Raw genomic sequence first — 24,717 nt, forward strand, 5'->3', positions numbered from 1 at the left:
CATTAGATTCTCGCTACAAAAACATAATAACAAAGGCATCGATCGGCCATTTTAGAAACGGCATGGGATGACGACCGCTCCCGTTGAATGACGTCATGACGTCAACCCGGAAGTGTTTACGCAATGGACTTCTGGCCTTCAAAATAAGACAATGGAGCGTATAGGAGCCTGCGAGATGCACGCTAGACATTTAACCCGTTCATGTCTGGAGCACTAAATGGGTTAAATGATGCTAATGCACACGAGCCATGCAATCTCCACCCCTGTCCTAATAACAGCTCCAACATTCAGTTACACATAGAATAATAAGAATAACATGTACTCTCAATCTCAGCATTTATGTACTCAGGATTCTCTCATTGTAAGGTTTCTATACTGTTCCCTTGTAACCTCCAATGTTACTTTGGCCCACTAAGTAGCAAATCAAAGGCGTTAATAACATGACATAACCACAACTGAGTTCACATGTTTAAGGTTACGCTTGTAATGTCAGTATTTAGATAAATCAGACATGGATCAAAATGGACGCTGTTTGTTGCTGTTTTATGTACGCTATAACCTTGAGGTATTGCTCACCGTCCAGCCAGACAACACCCGTGACAATACTGTACGATAACTCGACATAACGCAGCATTAAACATTAATAGTCGTCAAATTTGATGTGTTCACACGGTGGTGAATTTTTCAGGCATTTAACAGGCTGTAAACTCCAAAGTGTTCTGATGTGGTATGCATACGAATAGAAGTACACGCACTCACTCAGGCACGCACGCACGCACGCACGCACGCACGCACGCACGCAGCATTGTTTTGAGGTTCTGTTCCAGAAGACAAATTTGTCTGGTAACATATTTAGAGATTGAGTATTTCTGTTTGCGTCTTCTGTTGTACACGCATGCACATGTAAATACATACACTCACTCACCCACCCACCCACCCACCCACACACACACACACACACACACACACACACACACACACACACACACACACACACACACACACACACACACACACACACACACACACACACACCACATGCGCGGGCGCACGCATGCACACCCCGGCTGACTTTTATTCAAACTACAAAAGGAGTTTTACATAAAGATAATCAGTGAGATCAAATGGAGTGGAACTAAAAGGATGAAAGTGTTTACCATAAACACTGGGGTAAACACTATGATAATACTTTGTCTCTGCAGCAGTGATGACCCTGAAGCAGAACAACACACACGCACACACACGCACGCACGCACGCACGCACACAAACACACACACACACACACACACACACACACACACACACACACACACACACACACACACACACACACACACACACACACACACACACACGGCAGAAAATCACTAGATGATGGAAAAAGGCTAAGGGCTAGTTTGTTATATTTCTTTGCCATCTGGTGGAAACCTTGTACAGTATTTTCTGGACTATAAGGCGCACCTGACTATAAGGCGCACTGTCAATGAATGGTCTATTTTCAAACTGTTTTCATATATAAGGCGCACCTGACTATAAGGCGCACATAATAGACGCTACCGTTGCGTTATGCATCCAACAGATGGAGCTGTGCTAAAGGGAATGTCAATGTCAATGAATGATCCATATATAAGGCGCACTGGACTATAAGGCGCACTGTAGTTTTTTGAGAAAATTAAAGGCTTTTAAGTGCGCCTTATAGTCCGGAAAATACGGGTATGTCCAAAACTCACACTTTTCAGAAAATTGGAAAAAGAAGCTGTGTTCAAATGGATCCAAGTTGGTTATTTAGGCCTATTAACAAGCTATTGTTAGTATATTTCATTGGTTCAATATTTATAAAGCTCACTTAACCACTTTCAACATTATTATTATAATTTGAACTTTTTGACTGGCTGTTTTGCTACTTTTGTGTGACACTGTAGTATGACGAAGCAGATTTACAACAAAAAAAAGTTGAAATATGATACCGTATACAAGGATTCTGCGTGACAGCATCCCTGTGTGTGCTCGTGTCTCTGTGCTCACATGCATGCACACTTGCACAGTGTTTATGTGTTTGTGCTAGCATGCATGTGTGTTTTTGTTGTGCACTACAAATTGTATTAGCCGAACTGATACAATCAGCTCCTCATTGTGTTGAATGTAAATAGTGATCTTGGTTTGGTTGTACTGTATGTTGCTTGCTCCAGCTTAGCACCACCACAATACGTTTTCAGGACAGGGACCCCCAAACTGATGGGGAGATTGAGCAGGGACCCCCTACTACCTCGTAGGGTCGGGGGGTCAGGGCTACAACATATTTCTTTTCTTTTAAACATACATGTACACGGTACAGCGAGCAGGGTGGCCAACTGGCCATACCACTGCCATTTCTAAACTTACCTTATTAACTGAGAACCAGCATTTCAATATAAATGTAAAAAATGTTTTAAAAATAATTTAAATACAAATCAAGCAACAAAGACCTCTGCGCTAATGTACATAGATGTACGAATGGTTTGGGTGCATGGAAGAATCTGTAAACCATGGACCAAGGTGAGCAGTGGAAGCACTTGACCTCATTTAGCAGCCCACCTCTCTACCGTGCCTCTACCCCGTTCAACATATACTGTAGCTTAGGTGTCAAAGAGTGTTGTTTAGTTGATCTCCTGCTGTACTGTATGTTGAATTCGAAGTTGTTCGCAAAGCACTCAATTACATCCCATGGCTACTCCGATCTTGCACTTTTTAACCCATTTAGGCCTGAACACATTATGACGCAATATTTTATGCTTTAAATATAAAAAAAAAAAAAATCACACCCGTGTGAAGTGGAGCTGTGTGTGTGTGTGTGTGTGTGTGTGTGTGTGTGTGTGTGTGTGTGTGTGTGTGTGTGTGTGTGTGTGTGTGTGTGTGTGTGTGTGTGTGTGTGTGTGTGTGTGTGTGTGTGTGTGTGTGTGTGGATCATGTGTACCGATTTTTGTGACATTTGAAGAAAATATGTAGGAAAAGGAGCAAAAAGTGTGTTTTGGAGAAAATTCAAGATGGCGGAAAATCTATCATGGCGCAAATGGGCGTGGCCTATATGGGGAGATGCGTCATGGCCCAAGGAATCCAGGGAAAAGATATTTTTAATTTTCCGACCTACGGTTCAAGAGTTACAGGCCAAAACGTAAAGTGGGGTGTTATGGCGCCACCATGCGGCCAAATGACACAATTATTTTTTATTTAATCCTTGAAATCATTATGAACCTCCTCTCCAAGTCTTGAAACTCTAGCCCCTATGGTTTGCGAGAGACAAATAATTGAATGTGAGTTTTTGCGATTCCCATTATAAGTCAATGGGGAAAATTAATTCACTAATAAATTAATATCAATTAAACTATAGAACCTTTCTCTTAGAAAAGTAATAGCCCACGATTCCCGAGTAAGCCGGTCGATTTGACATATGGCGCGAGTGTGTGGTGGCAAAACTGTGGGACTAGTGGCGTGCCGAAGTTTAGGAAGTTCAGGCTACATACACACAGACAGACAGACAGACACACACACACACACACACACACACACACAGACCCACACAGCCACGTATAGGGAGCCTGTGTTTCACACAGCTCCAAAAATAGCTGATATACAAGCTCACAGCGCGGCACCGAGTGCCGCGCTGCGAGCTTGTAGATCTGCTATTTTTGAAAAATCGTGAAAATTAGAATTTTGACCCGATTCTATAAGTGTCTTTTGAATCCTTCTAAGATTTTTGAAAAAAACCTATGTTTCTATGTCAGCAATCTGGCCTGCCATCGTCAAAGAAAAGGTCCTTTTCACTTATCTGGAGCTCAGTTAGTCTGTTCTTGAGAGACTACCATGTCAGTGGTGCTCAAACCTTTTCATGTGAAGGACCCCCAAAATGATATTTATTTGGCCACGGACCCCCATTTCAAAATATCTAGTTCCAGGGACCACCCAGAAGCAAAATTTGAGTTACAAACGTTCGCTTTGAAAATACATATATTCAAAGATTTGCACACATTTTCACGACTTTTTCAAAAATAGCAGATCTACAAGCTCGCAGCGCGGCACTCGGTGCCGCGCTCTGAGCTTGTATATCTGCTATTTTTCACTGGTTAAAGCATTCAATAATTCTAGGCCTAAATGGGTTAAAGTCACTATCAGAGCGTCTGCTAAAATGCCTAAATTCAACTCTTGTGAACTTGGGAACGTTCTAGCCTTCATGGCTAAACATGAACTTGTGAATGAACAAAATGTTTGTCTTTGTGCATCGTTGGTTGCATTATGAGCTGTGGAATCATCAGCGGTGAGATAAGTTGGGCTAATGAGAGGAGAATCCATAGGGTCCATAGGGATTGGTGCTTTCTGCTTTGAGGCTGCTATGGCTATCTATTGTGCTGCTTACTGCTTGGCTCAGCTCAGCGCAGCGTTCTCTAAGGGCCTGTTATCTGTCATTCTGAATAGGGCTGTCACAATTATTGCATAATCGTCTAATCGTGACTTTTTGACATAATCGTGATTATTTTTCATAATCGTCATAATCGTTTCCATGTTGAAAAATGTTCTTAGATTTTTTTTTTTTTTAAAGTCAAAAATAGTGGAAATAGCAGATCTACAAGCTCATAACGCGTTGCGATGCGACGCGTTGCGAGCTTGTAGATCGGCTATTTCCACTATCAATGTTCTTTCTAAGTATAAAGTTGCAAAATATGTCAGTAATCTCTTTGTATATTTAGGTTATGTGTCATATCTACCATGTGCAACTTCAAAGCCTACAAGCCAAACAGAAATGTAATTGTCAACAACAAAAACACAATTAAATCGTCAATCGCCAATTATTTGAGTGACAATTAATCGTCATGTTAAATGTCATAATCGTGACAGCCCTAATTCTGAAGGCAGTCCTCTCCTCTCCTCTCCTCTCCTCTCCTCTCCTCTCCTCTCCTCTCCTCTCCTCTCCTCTCCTGTTTCCTGCTGCGTATCTACTTCTTTGATTACGTCTCAGATTACGTCTTAATGGGCTTAGTATAGATGGTAACCCATCCGTATATCTTTGTCTCTGGGGGTCTCTGATAGAAATACTAGTAATATACATGTATAGTAGAGTACTGTACACTATACTTTGTGTGTATGTAAAAGTAATCGGTTTGATAGTTTGATAGTGTAAATGAAGCTTAACCCATTCAGGCCTAGAGTTATTGAATGCTTTAACCAATGAAAAATAGCAGATATACAAGCTCACAGCGCGGCACTGCAAGCTTGTAGATCTGCTATTTTTGAAAAAGTCGTGAAAATGTGTGCAAATCTTTGAATATACCGGTATGTATTTTCAAAGCGAACGTTTGTAACTAAAATTTTGCTTCTGGGTGGTCCCTGGAACTACATATTTTGAGATGGGGGTCCGTGGCCAAATAAATATCAGTTTGGGGGTCCTTGACATGAAAAGGTTAGAGAACCACTAACATAGTAGTCTCTCAAGAACCGACTAACTGAGCTCCACTTGAAGTGAAAAGGACCTTTTCTTTGACGATGGCTGGCCAGATTGCTGACATAGAAACAGATTTTTCAAAAAACCTTAGAAGGATTCAAAAGACACTTGTAGAATCGGGTCAAAATTTCACGATTTTTCAAAAATAGCAGATCTACAAGCTCACAGCGTGGCACTCGGTGCCACGCTGTGAGCTTGTATATCTGCTATTTTTGAGCGGTGGTCACACCGTCTCCATAGCGTGGCCGTGTGTGTAGGTATGTTTGTTAGTTAGTTTGTTTGTATGTGGGTGGGTGGGTCTGTATGTAGCCTCAAGCCTGTGTAGTACCTTTTCTGACCACACATGTTAAGGGAGGGGCGCTGTTGTCCAGGCCACACACACACACACACACACACACACACACACACACACACACACACACACACACACACACACACACACGGGGGGGGGGGGGGGGAGAACCACCGCTCAGTTCACACGGGTGTGATTTTTTATATTTAAAGCATAAAATATTGCGTCATATTGTGTTCAGGCCTAAATGGGTTAATGCAATACACACTTTGTGGTCTGTAATATTGATGATACTGTGTACACTGGAATGAATGTCCAGTATATAGGACTGGGCATCAGTGAACATAAATAACCCTCAACTTATTTCTGGTGCCTGTACAGTATATATTTCCATCGTGGTGTAGAAGCAGCCAAGCAGAAATGACCTGCCTGCTCCCTTTCCCACTTGAACCTCCAATGGTCCATAATGATATGCATGCATGCCTATAATCAATAAAGACAAACGTTACCAACAAACGAAACCTAAGAATTCAAATTAGAAATTCCTTCAAAAGAAGCTCAGGTTATGTTGAGCAGCCTGTTTGCATAATGCATACTTCTTCCTCATTTGTAAGGGCTGAAAACGGAATAATTTGTATTTTAAAGAATTTGTATAAATCATTTTGTATTCAAACATTGGCAGTTGGTGTCTCGTCTGCTCGCCACAGGAGAATGACAGCCAAATGAGATCAGCAAACACGATGGGCTGGCCAAGAGTTAAAAAAAGAACATGGTCCAGTCACAACAACGTCAATCTCTTCATTATTGACTGATTGTACTTGTTTACATAAAACAAAACAAAAATCACACCCGTGTGAACTGAGCGGTGGTTTACCCACCTCATAGATCATGTGTACCGATTTTTGTGACATTTGAAGAAAATATGTAGGAAAAGGAGCAAAAAGTGTGTTTTGGAGAAAATTCAAGATGGCGGAAAATCTATCCTGGCGCAAATGGCCGTGGCCTATATGGGGAGATGCGTCTTGACCCAAGGAATCCAGGGAAAAAAGAATTTTAATTCTCCGATCTACGGTTCAAGAGTTACGGGGCAAAACGTAAAGTGGGCCGTTATAGCGCCACCATGAGGCCGAGTGATGTAATTATTTTTCGATTCATTCTTAAAATCATTATGAATCTCCTCTCCGAGGTTTGAAACTGTAGCTCCTATGGTTTACGAGAGAAAAATACTTGAAAGTGATTTCTTGCAGTGTCCCATTATAAGTCAATGGGGACAATTAAGCGTTGTTTTTTGCCGATTACGTCGGCATGGTAAGGCGGATCGGAACGAAAGGTAATAGCACACCATTCCCGGTCGAGCCGCACATTTTGATGTATATATTGCGCGAGTGGCGTAAATGGTGCGGCACTAGTTACGCGCCGAAGTTTTAGGCTACATACAGACACGGAGACAGACCCACACACACGGCCACGTATAGGAGCGTTGTGACCACCGCTCAAAAAGCTGCACAACCTAATTTTAGCTCAGAAGCTATACCTAAAAAGCAGGTTTGTTCCAAGTTGCTTTGGAAGTTCCCTTTATATCAGAAGCCCTAAAGAAGAAATAGGTGCGCTTATTCAGCCTGCATCAACTCGCTGCCTATTCCCTAGCAATGCTTTCAATTCAATGAATGTGTTACAGTGATAGAATGGTATAGTAGACTTGATGTGTTGCTAACCTTGATCCGGAGATCTCATGGCTAAATCCCCTTGGGAAAATGATTGCCTGTTGATGATTCAAGTGGATAAGACTTAAAGACTTAAGATTTAAAACTCATTTAAATTTACATTTAAATGAGTCACCTTTGAAATTTTCTTGAAATGACAGTGATGCATTTAGCCCTGCTAGTGCAAAGGTTCTATTTAACGATGGAATGGTTGGTTTGCTTTTCCACCCACCAAATAACTACAGTATGGTGGATGGACAATAATCACAATATCAATGGATAGGCAATATCTAAAATACTACTTGAGTTACTATGGAATTTGTTGTGCACCTTCATAATCCCCATGACCTCACATTGTCTCTTGCCATTCTTGGGCCAAAATGTAGTTTACAAACAAGATTGTGCATAATCCAATAGGCTGACTTTTGGATTATGCACGCGTGCGTGCATGCGTGCGTGCGTGCGTGCGTGCGTCCGCAGCGACCGCATTTTTCCCGGTGAACCTGAGCGCAACGGTGGGGGTGCGGGAGTGTGGGTAACACACCACTGACTATTGCAGAGAGGTTATATAGCTTTATGTATTGAGAGGCACTCTTGCCGATTTCGTAAGAGACTTGTCGCCAATTGCAAGATATTTAAAAGTTATTTGGGGCCATGATGATTCTTCCCACTACTAGACTAATAAGGATTTATATTGTCTGTGTTATTGTTTACAACCACAATTATTCACGTGTGGCAAGATCGCGTTACACTAGTTTTACTAGTAGAAGCCTTTTCAGAAGTAAATTTAATGTTTTCCATTTAATGATTTCCTTTATCCTCATCTAATCTTGTGCTAATGCACGCAATTGTTTTTGCCAGGTTTTAAGGCCTAGTAAGCTTTTCAGAAGTTAATTTAATGTTTTCCATTTAATGATTTCCTTCATCGTCATCTTGCGCTAATGTACGCAACTGTTTTCGCCAGGTTTTAAGGTCCTATTTTAGTTGTTTCTCATAAGCTCATGACCCTCCTTGCCCATCGGCCCCCACCACGGAAAGCCGCGGTCGCGTGCATGCGTGCGTGCGTGTGCGCGTGTGCTTTGCTATTTGTTTCTGAACATTCGGCTTTACTGTTTATGTCATGTGTTGTTTAGTTTCTTTGCTGTTTGCTCATGTGCGTGACCCAAGGGAGTGGACCATGCTCATTGTGTCACTGCTGTTCGCCCGCATAAACAGGCAGGGCCGCCTCAGGCCAGCAACAGCAGCAATGGCATTCAGCAACATTAAGCTTTTATAATGGGGGGGGGGGGGGGGGGGAGGGGGGACCAAGCCCAAGCTCCAGAACACCACTTTCAGCCCATCAGGGGAGTATCATTTTTAATTCAGCACCTTTCCCTGTCTCCTCCTCCCTCTCATGCATGTTTCAGGCCAGCCTCCTTACACATGGCTTTCCTCTGCACAGAGCCAGCTGGTGGCTCACGCTGGTATTACTATGACCAACATATCATCACCGTTGGATCGGATGGAAACCTTGTAGGCCTACCTACCGTATGTCCAAAACTGGTACTTTTCAGGAAAAGAATTGATCCAGTGGTGTTATTATTTGGTCGCAAGCTCTTGGTAACACTCTTCATTGGTTAAATATTCACTCACAGACAGACAGACACACACAGACAGGAGTACTGTTGTTCGCCCAAAGAATAAGCAATTACACACACTTTAATTCATGAAGATGTTTGTAGTTTTTGTCACATTCCTAAGCCCATAGTTAATTTAATAAGATGCCTACTGACAGTGTTTATATCCTGTGTGCCATGTGTGATGGTGTGTGCGCGCGCCAGAGAAAGTAGATGTGTTTGCACGTGGGCATTCAGGCATGCCTGTGTTTGTGTGCATGAGAGTTCTGCTTTCATGTATGAACAGATTCCAACACCTTATGTTGTTTGACAGGCACACCCGGAGTGACGACAAAGCAACACAACGTGCTCACTTAAAGTTGCATCTTTTTTCCTGGCGGCACCCTCCCAAGCACCGTTACAATCGTTTGTTCTGAGTGCTTTTTTTTTGCATTCATGTCAGACTGTCATTGCGAAAATGAAGCGTTGGAGTCTGTCACAGCTGTCCCTGTATATTTCCCCTACACCCACCCTCTAAATGAACCTACAGACAACGCTTTAGGGGACCGCCAAAGCCTCTGGTTTTATGAGACCGTTGCAGAAGGGAGGCATTGGCACAGAGTTGCACTGAAAATGGGTGTACACACACACACACACACACACACACACACACACACACACACACACACACACACACACACACACACACACACACACACACACGCATGCACACACACACACACGCACACACACACACACACACACACACACACACACACACACACACACACACACACACACACACACACACACACACACACACACACACACACACACTGCAGTAATCAAAGGCAGTAGGCAGGCAGTGATGCTTGAGAAGTTCTCTTGCTGTGTTCCTGGACACACAGTGGGGGGGGGAGCGGGACAGACGGACAGACGGACAGACAGACAGACAGACAGAATGAAATGTGGATGAGAGGATGAAAGCTATAAGCAATACACTGTAGCTCTCCCTGGCTGTCAACTGCCGTCATAGCATCGGGATGCAGAAAGATAATTGCCTCCCTTTCAACATTCCTCAGCTCTCCTTTTTCTCTTCTCTCCCATCGCTCATCCTCCCTTTTTTACTCCCTCTCTTCTCATCCTCTGTTGGATGATGTCTCAAAGCTAAACGATGGCGGAGAAACAAAGCTCTTTCTCTCTCTCTCTCTCTCTCTCTCTCTCTCTCCCTCTCTCTGTGCTTCTGTCTTCATAATGAAAGTGTCAATGAAAAGCTGCCTGATGGAAGTTGCCTAGATACGCTCATCAGAATTGCAATATTTGTGTGTATGTTTTGTTGTTGTTTTTGTATTGCTGTGCCAGTGCTGCTGTCGTAGGGTTATTCCTCACAGTCTGGATTGTTGGCTTTTACTCAAGCAGGACAGGGGGTCTGTTCACTTTCTGTTCAACCAGAAAAAAATGTATGAAAATGAATTGGCTATGTTGGGGAAAGCTGAACCAAATGGCCCTAATCTTCAGACGCAGTAAAAAAAATACATGCAAGACAACGATTCATCTACAGTTGACTTGGCAGCTCCGCCATGCAAGTGTTGTTTAAAGCATTACATTTGGCAGACAGTCCACTTGATGAACTGGTTGCACTTAAGCCCCTTTTCCACTGGCCCAACACCACACCACTCCACACCACAACGCCCACTTGTGCCAGGTTTTCCACTACAAGGACCTGGGTAGAGTGGTGTGAAAGTGGTACTAAACGTGGTACTAAAAAGTATTCAATCTAGAGTAGGTCTGAGCTAGGCCAAACAGGGCCAAACACTTCATAATGACCGATCACTCACTGACTTTAGATCACCAGGATATAGTTGTAATACATGATAATAGATTTTATTGTGTTATAACCACTATTATAATCTATTATAATGTATTGTAATTATCATAGTAATACATTAATACTTTAGTGTGTTATAATCACATTTATAATCCATTATAGTGTATTATAATTAAGGATAGTTGTAATACAAATTTATATTGTATTATAATCACAGTTAAAAGGGTCAATTTGTTTCTTACCGATAGGGGTACTTTTGTGTGATGGAAAATGTAGATATTTGTATGTGGTGCGGTGTGGTGTGGTGTAGTGTGGTCGTGTGATGTGGTGCTAAAGCTGCAGTCGAAAAGGGGCTTTAGAGTGAACACAACAGGGAGAGAGAGAGTGTACGCTTGGGAACCGGAAGGTTCCCAGTTCGATCCCAGGCTCCCCCAGTGTTAGTGTCAAAGTGTCCTTGAGCAAGACACTGAACCCCTAATTAATTTAGACACTTCAGCTCAGAATTAACCATTTGCCATTTATTAAGAAACTAGAAGGGCGGCCCAGCGTCTAGTCGGCGACCTGGCCAACTCGGGAACGATGTAAATAGGGAATGAATGCCCCGCCCTTTAATGCAAACCCCATTATACCTGTTGTCATAGGACCCGTTTTGACCATCTGTTTGCCTGTGTCCATTTATGCCCATATATGGAGATATCTGTATCTATCTGTCGGCATCCATTTTATGTCCATATATGGAGATCACTGCAGAATGATATAGTTCTGGGTCCATTTTATGCCCATATATGCCCATATATGAAGATATCTGTCTATTTGTGTCCATTTTATGCCCATATATGGAGATCTCTGTATCTGTCTGTCTGTGTCCCTTTATGCCCGTATATGGAGATCTTTGTGATTCTGCGTCCATTTTATGCCCATATATGCCATATATGGAGATATCTGTTTATCTGCGTCCATTTTATGCCCATATATGAGATCTCTGTCGCTTTTTGTTTGTTTCTTCTTTAAGCAGAATACGCAGCCTGCTTAAATCTGCATCATTCAAGTCATCCTCCCAGTCCCACGCTTTGTTGCTTGTCTTATGTTTGTCTTTGTCTCTTTTATTTTATTTTTCTTTTTTGGAGCAGACCCCATGAATGCCCCACCCTTTAATGCGAACCCCAATATACCTGTTGTCATAGGACCCGTTTTGACCATCTGTTTGCCTTTGTCCCCTTATGCCCATATATGGAGATCTCTGCACACACAGTACCGGTTGCTGAAAACTCTGATGTCAGACATCAGCTCCGCATACGGGCATTCATTTTATGCCCATATCTGGAGAACGCGCGTGCCGGTGGGAAAAACGGTTCTCGAGATAGGCGGATTACATACATACATACACATTCACAGAGATTTTTTGTTGACTCATGTGGCGTACGTGATGTCAGAGCCTTTTATGAAGTGATGTCATATGGAGATCTTTGTGATTCTGCATCCATTTTATGCCCATATATGCCATATATGGAGATAACTGTTTATCTGCGTCCATTTTATGCCCATATATGAGATCTCTGTCGCTTTTTGTTTGTTTCTTCTTTAAGCAGAATACGCAGCCTGCTTAAATCTGCATCATTCAAGTCATCCTCCCAGTCCCACGCTTTGTTGCTTGTCTTATGTTTGTCTTTGTCTCTTTTATTTTCTTTTTCTTTTTTGGAGCAGACCCCATAAATGCCCCACCCTTTAATGCAAACCCCAATATACCTGTTGTCATAGGACCCGTTTTGACCATCTGTTTGCCTTTGTCCCCTTATGCCCATATATGGAGATCTCTGCACACACAGTACCGGTTGCGGAAAACTCTGATGTCAGACATCAGCTCCGCATTCGGGCATTCATTTTATGCCCATATCTGGAGAACGCGCGTGCCGGTGGGAAGAACGGTTCTCGAGATACGCGGATTACATACATACACATTCACAGAGATTTTTTGTTGACTCATGTGGCGTACGTGATGTCAGAGCCTTTTATGAAGTGATGTCACAATGAGTCAGCGCTTGCGCCGATTTCCTCCGGAACAGCCTGATGTCAACAATCAGCTCTGCATAAGGAGATTCCGAACGTTTCGGGCCGGTTCGGGAAAACCGTGCGTCGGGTCGGGTCGAGGCCCGGCACTGCACTCCGCGCCGCGGCGGGGAACGTGCGTGCCGAATCTGAAGCCGGTGGGACGAACGGTTCTCGAGATACGCGGATTACATACAGACAGACAGACAGACAGAGATTTGTCGCATTTATAGATAGATAACATTAAACATTCATCCAATGATATTGCATTGAGTTTGGCAGTGTGGCTCTGCTCTAATGATGAACAGATTTATCAGTGTAAACATATCCTAACACAGAATCTGCTATCACAAACCCCCCAGAGCAGAGCATGAGATACGATGTACATAAACAAACATGAACTTCCATAATTAATTTACATACTTAAATACCACAACCATAGAATAATCATAGAAAAATTCACAGAACTCCCAATTACATTGTAATACAACATAAAATAACCACAGAACAATCCATATTCTCCTATTACATCATGCTTTTACAATGAAGCTAAATGCCACAGGGAGGAGGCTGGGGAGGTGGAGGATTTTCCGACACTGACACACACGACCCGCTTTGACAGCTGCACATGTAGAATGAGCAATGAGCTGAGGCTGATTAAAAAGGCCGCCTAAGATACCCTGGGAAATTAGGGCATGTGTGAGGTAGCTTGTAGAGAATGAGAAAGAAGAGAGAATGAACGTAGGGACATGGATTGACTGAGGAGCGCATGTATGAATTAACTTGTTAGCGAATGAATGAGGGGGAGTCTGGGGAAGAGAATAGCTAGAACACTGCCTTCTGTGTCTACATGAACTAACGCTTACGCTAAATTGGCTCCCGATGAGCAGGTTGGTGCCTTGCAAGGTTCCTCCGTCATCTGTGTATGAATGTGTGTGTGTGAATGTAAATGCATCATTGTAAAGCGCCGTGGATAAAGTGCTATTATAAATTGACCATTTACCAGAACAGAACAGAACCCAAATCAACAGTTGGTTATAGTCCAGAGGTTTCAATTTGATTTCAATTTGATTGGTCATCTTTGGTCATGATTGGTCCAAAGTATGAGTTATTTACTGTGTGTGTGTGTGTGTGTGTGTGTGTGTGTGTGTGTGTGTGTGTGTGTGTGTGTGTGTGTGTGTGTGTGTGTGTGTGTGTGTGTGTGTGTGTGTGTGTGTGTGTGTGTGTGTGTGTGTGATAACGTGGTAGAAAGGCATGTCAGAATGGTGCAGGATATGTATTGTATGAAGACAGCGTGACAGTGGTGAGAAGTGCGGTAGGAGTGACGGACAGGTTCAAGGTGGGGGTGGGCCTCACTGTGTCAAGGATCGCCTCTGAGCCCTTTCTCGTTTGCATTAGTTATGGACAGGTTGACAGATGGAGTCAGGCAGGAGGCACTATGATGTTTGCGGACAATGTTGTGATGTGTAGTGAGACGAGGGAACATGGGTTTGAAGAGATAACCTGAAAAAGAGAGGCGAGCACTCATCAGGAGAATAGTTTACAGTTCACATGTATCGGGTGCACGGTTCTGGCAGAAATGGTATCGTAGAAAAGCACTCACTTCACTCACTTTGATACTTTTAGGATGTCTCGTTTATTTAGTCAGTCCTAAGCCCCAGCAGCAGATCATACACCACAGCATCTATATTCTTTTAGCTGAGAAAGTATGTGCCAAAACAATGAGGACTGTTTTCGGAAACATGTTACTTACTATAAAGTGTGATTAAAACGCATTGGATTTGGTATGCAAGACTGTGCGGAATCCACACTGCGGATCCGAAAAGGAATCATAAAAGGAGTCAATGAGTTTTTACCGCATGCAACAAGACGCACAAATCAAACTGGGTTCGATCGGGGGAAAAACGCACAGCCGCAGCCACCTGCCGCATGGCAAATTCTGAGCTGGTGTGCATGAGGTCATAGAGAATCATTGTTTTCTTTAAAAAAATGTAATCGTTGGTTTTGTCCGTGTGGAAAAAACGCGTCTGTGTGCAAAGCCCCTAAGCAGTATTTCCTAAACTGTGACCTCATTTTGTCGCTTTTTTGATCCTCTACTTTCATATGATAATAATAATAATAATAATAGTAGTAAAAGTCAATGATTAGTTGCTGTGTTTGGTCACATACATTATGTTGTGATTTACATTTTATAAAATGTTAATGTTTTTGTTTAGTAATTTTCAGTTGGCCACATTCAGTGAATATACAAGACCCCAGCCCAGTTTGATTACAAGGCACCTGTAAGTTCCATCCAAAGGCATGACAGCACATATAAAACATTCATGTGGAAGTAATTGTCTGGCGCCGCAATTATTCAAGATGAAAAATCAGAACAACCACAAAGAAGAAAGTTACCTTATTATGTTATAAATTATGGAGCATGGAGCAGCCAGTGGAATCTAAAAGAGATTCATCATGGAAATTGGCATTTTACGATCTCAAAACAAAAATAAAGCAAGCCGTGTAATCTCTCAAGACAGATTCAGCTCAGCAGCAAATCCGAATGAATTCTTTTTTTCTTTTCTTTGCCGATGGGTTGCTGTGAGACATTCGAGCCAATAATTGGGGGCACAAAGCTGGAAAAATATCCTTTATTTTCAGAAACCAGCAAAATTATTTTTTATATCGCCTTCATTCAAAGAGCTGTGCGACGTGCTTTTCCATCCTCCCATTCACACACTGACAACATGGTGCCAACCTTTGTTATTGGGAGGAGTTAAGCCTGATTTTACAACAGGTAGTTCCGACAAAGCAATCTGATTGCTTTCTACCCGTGCGAATAATGAGCATTACCACTCGGGTCTAATAAAATGTAAACATCAGCTGTGCCGGTTCCTGTCCCAGCACTATGCTAAGCGGTTATGCTAGCAGTTTTCACATGAAGTTCAGGGACATAGTTGCAAAATCCGGCATTAAAAAATTAGGAATTTCTATTGAATATCTTAATTACAATGAAATTAAGTTGCTGTGTTATTTTCTTTAAGGGTAACTGTTGCATAATTGCAATATTACACTCGAGGGTCATGCCTTGGCGCTTCAGCCCTGCCTACGGAACTCGGCTGACGGCTCGTTCCTGCAGCAAGGCTGGCGTGCCAACAACCACGATAATGCACACCCTCTCGTGTAATATTGTTTAATCGATACTTTGTCCTATGACGGAGTCGTGCACAGAACATAGCCGATCTACAAGCTCACAACGTGTCGCATTGCAACGCGATGTGAGCTATTTTCTGTGCACGACTCATTTATGCTCGCGCTACAGAGCATAAATGAAGCATTTGGAGGATGCTCAAGGACAATTCAGCACTAAGCCAGGAGGATTGAACTGGTTCCCAAACAGCTGCTCTACCTCTTGAGCCACTGCCCTACACAATAAATCCCCAGTATTGATTTATCCATTTGTAACTCCGGGAGTGTACGAAATCTGACCAAATGTACTTGTAAATGGTTAAATGAACACAGATTTTGATGCGTACAGTATGTGTTGCTGCAGGTTAGAGCTGAACTCCTCCTGATTTGAATGTAAGCAAAGCCTCAACCGATTTTCCCTTCAAGGTAGATTTACGCACGTGCACAAGTTGTAGTAGAGTGTGCGCGTGTGTGCATGCGTGCGTGTGTGTGGGGGGTGTGTGTGTGTGCACGTGTGTGCGTGCGTGCGTGCGTGCGTGTGTGTGTGTGTGTGTGTGTGTGAGGACTACTCTTGTACTTTTAAAGGTTGTTGCCTACCTGTATTGGTATTAGAAGTATTTCCTCTATAGCTATACAGTAGATAGTTGTTGCTGCCACAGTGACTTCATAGTTGCCCTTTAGGATTAGATTTCAAACCTTTTCTCTGTATAGGGAGATCAGGGGCAAAAGTAACAGAGGGCAATCGTAACACAATAACTCCAATCAGAAACAATCTAGAGTGATTAGACTGAAACAGATAAACACATATATTTCTCCATTCAAGTGGATGGTATATCTGTCACAGTTATTTTTTATATGTAGTAACTCAGTCCCACTCCCCCCCCCCCCCCCCCTTGTGACGCCCCTGGTTGGTGTATTGCTCAAGGTGAGGAGGTGCACATCAGCCTGTACGGGGCCTGTGAGGAGTTGGACGTGTGTTTGGAGCCTGCCTCTGTGTCGCTGGAGGACACCTACGTCTCCCTGGTCAGCCAGCGCTCCGTGTCCCTCACCAACGACAGCACCGTTCCTCTCCACTACCGCTGGAAGACCTGGCCGAGCCAGGAGGAGGAGGATCTGTATACACTGAGGTACGCACACACACACACACACGCACGTTTGAGAAACACGGAGAGGGCCGTGTAATTTACCCTTTGTCAGCCTTCTGATTGGTCCATGACTGGCCAACCAGAAAAATCATTCTCTTTTGCTACCGGGGGTGGAGTTATGCAGTGGGACAAAGTCCTATTTCTTTCATTCACATACATGGAAAGAGTGTAGTTTTAAATTTAAATGTATTTTTATTTTATTTTTTGCTTTGTCATGATAAATAGGAACATTTTGGAACACAATGGAGTGAATACACAGTGAATATTTTTTGAAATGACAAAAAAAAAAAATCATTGCAATTTTTATAATTATAATGAATAAGCTTCAACAAACTAGTTCACATGAACGATATCGATGTAACTAAGATATTCGATTGGGTATTCTAAATGGGCAGAATTAAAAGGGCGAGGCTATACCTCAGTTTCCTGGTCAGGGCAAGGCAGCCTAGAGCAGCTGCTCTCTCTCTCTCTGCCCTTTTTTCTTTTGGATTAAACTAAGAAAAACATGTATTTTTCAATGTAACTACTTCATTTATTTTTTTCCTTTTTTATTAACTCTTTGAGTGCCAGCGCCCTCTAGGGGCCAAAGAATGCCAGCGCATCTCTCATAGGCGAGCACTTTAGCTTCCAGGACTTCAGCTTCCAGGACCTGACGTGCTCACGTTCATGCACGGCATGGAAATGTCCCGGATGAAGATGCTAACAGAATGGCTATTCCCATTTTGTCATCTAAAAGATCATTTTTGGGCGATTTCGCCGTAAATAAACCTCGCGCCGCTTTCCTAAAACACAAAAAAGAGATATAAGCCTTTAAAGATGCGGTCTTTCATTGGATTAGGCGGAGATTGGCGATTGCGTTCGCAAATTACGGCCGGCCGGGACTTGTTAGCTTTCGGCTAGTAGCTACAAAAATCAAGCCAGGCTTCAGAAGGCCTCTTATCATTTTATTCATTTAATTAAATAAAGCCGAACTACTTCGGGATCGGCACACTCGTGTACTCATCGGAAGCGGCGCCGAACATCGGGTGAACATTGGGGAGCTCAAAAATGTATTTTAAACCATTTTTAATGGAATATATCGTCGGACAGAGTAGAACGGCTAGCTGGCTAGCGGCTAGCGAGCCAGGACCACCCACGACTCTACAAGCAGCTCGGGGTAAGTGAATTAATAAAAAAAAGATTGTATTGGATTGAAATAAAGCCGAACTAGTTCGGGATCGGCACCAGATGAGTTAATATCACATAGATTTTTTTTCTTTTTGTTCTTCAAATAGCAATATGAGGCTATGAAAAATCTATTTTTTACAATGGGAGTGGATGGAGGAAAGACTTTTTTGTCCCACTTAGTAACAGAGCGACATGGGGTGGGACTTGACAAAGAGTGCTGACTCCTTAGAATCTCAGCTCTGCTGTGTGTCTGTAAATAAATGGTGCAAATGGTACAAATGGGTACAGCAGTTAGGGGTTAACCACTTGAACCCTAGCGTCCCTATTGTGGGGAAAGCATTCAGGAAAAAATAGCCTATCTAGATTCAGTCTCGAAACACGTTGCAACATGATGAGTTGTGAGTGTGTAAATAGCATATTTTCCACTAAGAGATTTGGTGTAGAGGGGGAAAAAAGGGTAGACCAAATATAGAGCCCTGGGGTATCCCGGTCAACTAAGTACAGGGTTTACACAGTAAAGCTGGCAATACACTACAAGATAATCGGGCCCGACTGAATCGGGTAGAATTAAACACTACAGGATAATTTTTTCAGATTATTTTACCAGATAATCTAAACGGGCTCAGACTAGCCGTTTTGAACAGTCGGGCGCTCCGCACGCTACAGGATTCTATCCCGATTGAGTCGGGCTCGAACACAGCAATAATACATAATCTATCTATAAATGCGAGAAGTCTCTGCGTGTCTGTCTGTCTGTCTGTGTGTCTGTAATCCGCGTATCTCGAGAACCGTTCGTCCCACCGGCTTCAGATTCGGCACGCGCGTTCCCCGCCGCGGCACGGAGTGCAGTGCCGGGTCTCGACCCGACCCGACGCGCGGTTTTCCCGAACCGGCGCGAAACGTTCGGAATCTCCTTATTTGATTGTTGGTTTATTTGGTTGATTGTTGACATCAGGCTGTTCCGGAGGAAATCGGCGAAAGCTCTGACTCATTGTGACATCACTTCATAAAAGGCTCTGACATCACGTACGCCACATGAGTCAACAAAAAATCTCTGTGAGTGTGTATGTATGTATGTAATCCGCGTATTCGAGAACCGTTCGTCCCACGGGCACGCGCGTTCTCCATATATGGGCATAAAATGAATGCCCCCATATATGGGCATAAAATGGATTGCAGACAGACAGATACAGATATCTCCATATATGGACATAAATGGACAGAGGCAAACAGATGGTCAAAGATCTCCATATATGGGCATAAAATGGACGCAGACAGACAGATACAGATATCTCCATATATGGGCATAAATGGACACAGGCAAACAGATGTTCAAAACAGGTCCTATGACAACAGGTATAATGAGGTTTGCATTAAAGGGGGAACCGGCACTGTGTCTGCAACACAGTTGGAGGCACAGACAGATACTCCATATATGGGCATAAAATGGACGCAGATAGACAGATATCTCCATATATGGGCATAAAATGGACCCAGAACTATAACTGCAGTGATCTCCATATATTGACATAAAATGGACAGCGACATACAGACAGACAGATACAGATAACTCCATATATGGGCATAAATGGACACAGGCAGACAGATGGTCAAAACGGGTCCTATGAAAACAGGTATAATGGGGTTTGCATTAAAGGGCGGGGCATTCATTCCCTATTTACATTGTTCCGAGTTGGCCAGGTCGCCGACTAGACGCTGGGCCGCCCGAAGCTTCTAGTATAATGAATACAAGATGCCACGGGGGCTGTTCTGAGAGCTGTGCTTTGCAACACGCACGCACACGCACATACAAACACATGACGTTATCCACTGACTCAACACACAACACCGCCTCACGCAACGAAAAAAAAAGCTTCAATATGGAAGTTGTGTCCTATTTTGACGATATGAGTTCACTTTGACACGTTTCATGTACATCCAGCTCTGACATCCCCTCTCCTGCGCTAAAGTGCCGCTCCGTCCTTCTCATGGTGCCTGATTTATGATTAGTCGTATGACTGTGTAGCGCACCCAGAACAAGATCTCCAAGACCAAACTGTGTCTGTCCCGTGCCACGTTGTAAGCTTGTAGATCAGGATGGGCGTGTACTTCTTTGACTCCTAGAGATGGGATTTATGGTTCTTTGAAGTTAACCGGATCTCTGGGATCCGTTCCTTTCAAAGAGCCGTTCAAAAGACTGGCTCATGGAGGCGTGGTCAGCGAGCATGCAGTAAGCTGTGTTCCCGTGGGGCTCCGTCCCAAACTTTGCTAATTTACTATTTTAAGGAATTATTCCTCAACTTTTCCGCTCGAAACTCGACTTAAATGACGGATAGGAAGAAACATCATCACAAATACAACACTAGAGTGAGCCCTTTGGTAGTGGACGAGGAGTTTATCAACGTTCTGGACGCCGACAGCATGTCGCAGGGGGGAAGGGTGGCTGGCGCGCCGCCGGCTACTATCCCTACCACGGCCGACCTGATGAAGGCTATCACCACTTTTCAGGACAAAATGGAGCTTAAACTCACTAACATCGAAGCTACTATGGGCTCCATGCAATCTTCTCTGGCAACGGTCACCGAGAAAGTGCGTCACATCGAGGTAGCCGTGACTAGACATGACGACGAACTACAGGCGCAGATCGCTGTTTGCAAGGAGCTACAAGCTAGCCACGCCGAGATAAACAGAAAACTACTACAGATGGAATTAATTTCCAGGCGCCAAAATATCCGCCTCGGTTTTATAGGCGAGGGCGAAGAAAAGCAAAACGCGGCCGACTTTGTGTCTAAGTTGATTCCACTTTTGCTTGGGGCGGAACACTTTCCAGACGGCGTGATGGTGGACATAGCACATCGAGTTGGGCCCAGACGTACCAAAGGAAGGCGGGAGATGAGTTAATATCACATAGATTTTTTTTCTTTTTGTTCTTCAAATAGCAATATGAGGCTATGAAAAATCTATTTTTTACAATGGGAGTGGATGGAGGAAAGACTTTTTTGTCCCACTTAGTAACAGAGCGACATGGGGTGGGACTTGACAAAGAGTGCTGACTCCTTAGAATCTCAGCTCTGCTGTGTGTCTGTAAATAAATGGTGCAAATGGTACAAATGGGTACAGCAGTTAGGGGTTAACCACTTGAACCCTAGCGTCCCTATTGTGGGGAAAGCATTCAGGAAAAAATAGCCTATCTAGATTCAGTCTCGAAACACGTTGCAACATGATGAGTTGTGAGTGTGTAAATAGCATATTTTCCACTAAGAGATTTGGTGTAGAGGGGGAAAAAAGGGTAGACCAAATATAGAGCCCTGGGGTATCCCGGTCAACTAAGTACAGGGTTTACACAGTAAAGCTGGCAATACACTACAAGATAATCGGGCCCGACTGAATCGGGTAGAATTAAACACTACAGGATAATTTTTTCAGATTATTTTACCAGATAATCTAAACGGGCTCAGACTAGCCGTTTTGAACAGTCGGGCGCTCCGCACGCTACAGGATTCTATCCCGATTGAGTCGGGCTCGAACACAGCAATAATACATAATCTATCTATAAATGCGAGAAGTCTCTGCGTGTCTGTCTGTCTGTCTGTGTGTCTGTAATCCGCGTATCTCGAGAACCGTTCGTCCCACCGGCTTCAGATTCGGCACGCGCGTTCCCCGCCGCGGCACGGAGTGCAGTGCCGGGTCTCGACCCGACCCGACGCGCGGTTTTCCCGAACCGGCGCGAAACGTTCGGAATCTCCTTATTTGATTGTTGGTTTATTTGGTTGATTGTTGACATCAGGCTGTTCCGGAGGAAATCGGCGAAAGCTCTGACTCATTGTGACATCACTTCATAAAAGGCTCTGACATCACGTACGCCACATGAGTCAACAAAAAATCTCTGTGAGTGTGTATGTATGTATGTAATCCGCGTATTCGAGAACCGTTCGTCCCACGGGCACGTGCGTTCTCCATATATGGGCATAAAATGAATGCCCCCATATATGGGCATAAAATGGATTGCAGACAGACAGATACAGATATCTCCATATATGGACATAAATGGACAGAGGCAAACAGATGGTCAAAGATCTCCATATATGGGCATAAAATGGACGCAGACAGACAGATACAGATATCTCCATATATGGGCATAAATGGACACAGGCAAACAGATGTTCAAAACAGGTCCTATGACAACAGGTATAATGAGGTTTGCATTAAAGGGGGAACCGGCACTGTGTCTGCAACACAGTTGGAGGCACAGACAGATACTCCATATATGGGCATAAAATGGACGCAGATAGACAGATATCTCCATATATGGGCATAAAATGGACCCAGAACTATAACTGCAGTGATCTCCATATATTGACATAAAATGGACAGCGACATACAGACAGACAGATACAGATAACTCCATATATGGGCATAAATGGACACAGGCAGACAGATGGTCAAAACGGGTCCTATGAAAACAGGTATAATGGGGTTTGCATTAAAGGGCGGGGCATTCATTCCCTATTTACATTGTTCCGAGTTGGCCAGGTCGCCGACTAGACGCTGGGCCGCCCGAAGCTTCTAGTATAATGAATACAAGATGCCACGGGGGCTGTTCTGAGAGCTGTGCTTTGCAACACGCACGCACACGCACATACAAACACATGACGTTATCCACTGACTCAACACACAACACCGCCTCACGCAACGAAAAAAAAAGCTTCAATATGGAAGTTGTGTCCTATTTTGACGATATGAGTTCACTTTGACACGTTTCATGTACATCCAGCTCTGACATCCCCTCTCCTGCGCTAAAGTGCCGCTCCGTCCTTCTCATGGTGCCTGATTTATGATTAGTCGTATGACTGTGTAGCGCACCCAGAACAAGATCTCCAAGACCAAACTGTGTCTGTCCCGTGCCACGTTGTAAGCTTGTAGATCAGGATGGGCGTGTACTTCTTTGACTCCTAGAGATGGGATTTATGGTTCTTTGAAGTGAACCGGATCTCTGGGATCCGTTCCTTTCAAAGAGCCGTTCAAAAGACTGGCTCATGGAGGCGTGGTCAGCGAGCATGCAGTAAGCTGTGTTCCCGTGGGGCTCCGTCCCAAACTTTGCTAATTTACTATTTTAAGGAATTATTCCTCAACTTTTCCGCTCGAAACTCGACTTAAATGACGGATAGGAAGAAACATCATCACAAATACAACACTAGAGTGAGCCCTTTGGTAGTGGACGAGGAGTTTATCAACGTTCTGGACGCCGACAGCATGTCGCAGGGGGGAAGGGTGGCTGGCGCGCCGCCGGCTACTATCCCTACCACGGCCGACCTGATGAAGGCTATCACCACTTTTCAGGACAAAATGGAGCTTAAACTCACTAACATCGAAGCTACTATGGGCTCCATGCAATCTTCTCTGGCAACGGTCACCGAGAAAGTGCGTCACATCGAGGTAGCCGTGACTAGACATGACGACGAACTACAGGCGCAGATCGCTGTTTGCAAGGAGCTACAAGCTAGCCACGCCGAGATAAACAGAAAACTACTACAGATGGAATTAATTTCCAGGCGCCAAAATATCCGCCTCGGTTTTATAGGCGAGGGCGAAGAAAAGCAAAACGCGGCCGACTTTGTGTCTAAGTTGATTCCACTTTTGCTTGGGGCGGAACACTTTCCAGACGGCGTGATGGTGGACATAGCACATCGAGTTGGGCCCAGACGTACCAAAGGCGGGCCCAGGGCGATCATCGCAAAGATTCACTACCTCCACATGAAGAACCTTATCACCAAGCTAGCTGCTCAGAAGGCCCCCCTACAATACAACAATGCCCGGGTGTCCATCTTCCCCGACATACCAACGGAGGTGTTCCAACAACGTAAGGCATTCTATAATGTTCGTGGAAGATGCAAGACTGCTGGCGTTCAGTCAGGTTTCGTGGGCACACGCCAGACTCGCCTTCGCATCACTATCAACGGTGCCACACGGTACTTCGAGACCCCTGAGGCGGCGGATCGTTTCTTGGATGGGAGGCCGGGCGGCGAGAACAACGGTGACGGCGCGGTGATCGACAGCGACATGGTGGATGACGTTAACGACGGTGTGAACGACGTGGAAGGCGGCGCGGCTGGCGGCGATGGCGTGGAGGGTGGTGTTTGACGGCGGTGTGGTGGAGTCGTGAATAACGGTGCTTCTTCTTGATCTCATTCGCTTTTCAGCCTAGGCTGGGGAGCCACTGGTATGTAGCAGCACACTCACTAACTCACATTTGACTGGAACTCTAGGCTGCTACTCATCGACACTTTTATTTTTTT

General features: G+C 44.0%; 1 protein-coding gene across 1 annotated transcript in view; it reads left to right on the forward strand.

Moving 5' to 3' along the window:
- Positions 1–24,717, forward strand: part of hydin (HYDIN axonemal central pair apparatus protein) — a gene marked incomplete at both ends in the record, with an annotated part of 211,630 nt that overhangs the window by 12,065 nt on the left and 174,848 nt on the right. The window contains 4 exons of the mRNA XM_080737231.1: positions 8,876–8,932; positions 17,035–17,236; positions 20,758–21,293; positions 23,637–24,551. Of these exons, the coding sequence (XP_080593357.1) occupies positions 8,876–8,932; positions 17,035–17,236; positions 20,758–21,293; positions 23,637–24,551 (1,710 nt within the window). The remainder of the gene's footprint in view (positions 1–8,875; positions 8,933–17,034; positions 17,237–20,757; positions 21,294–23,636; positions 24,552–24,717) is intronic.

This window comes from Nannobrachium achirus (genome assembly GCF_963921795.1).
Source record: "Nannobrachium achirus genome assembly, chromosome: 11".
NCBI lineage: Eukaryota > Metazoa > Chordata > Actinopteri > Myctophiformes > Myctophidae > Nannobrachium > Nannobrachium achirus.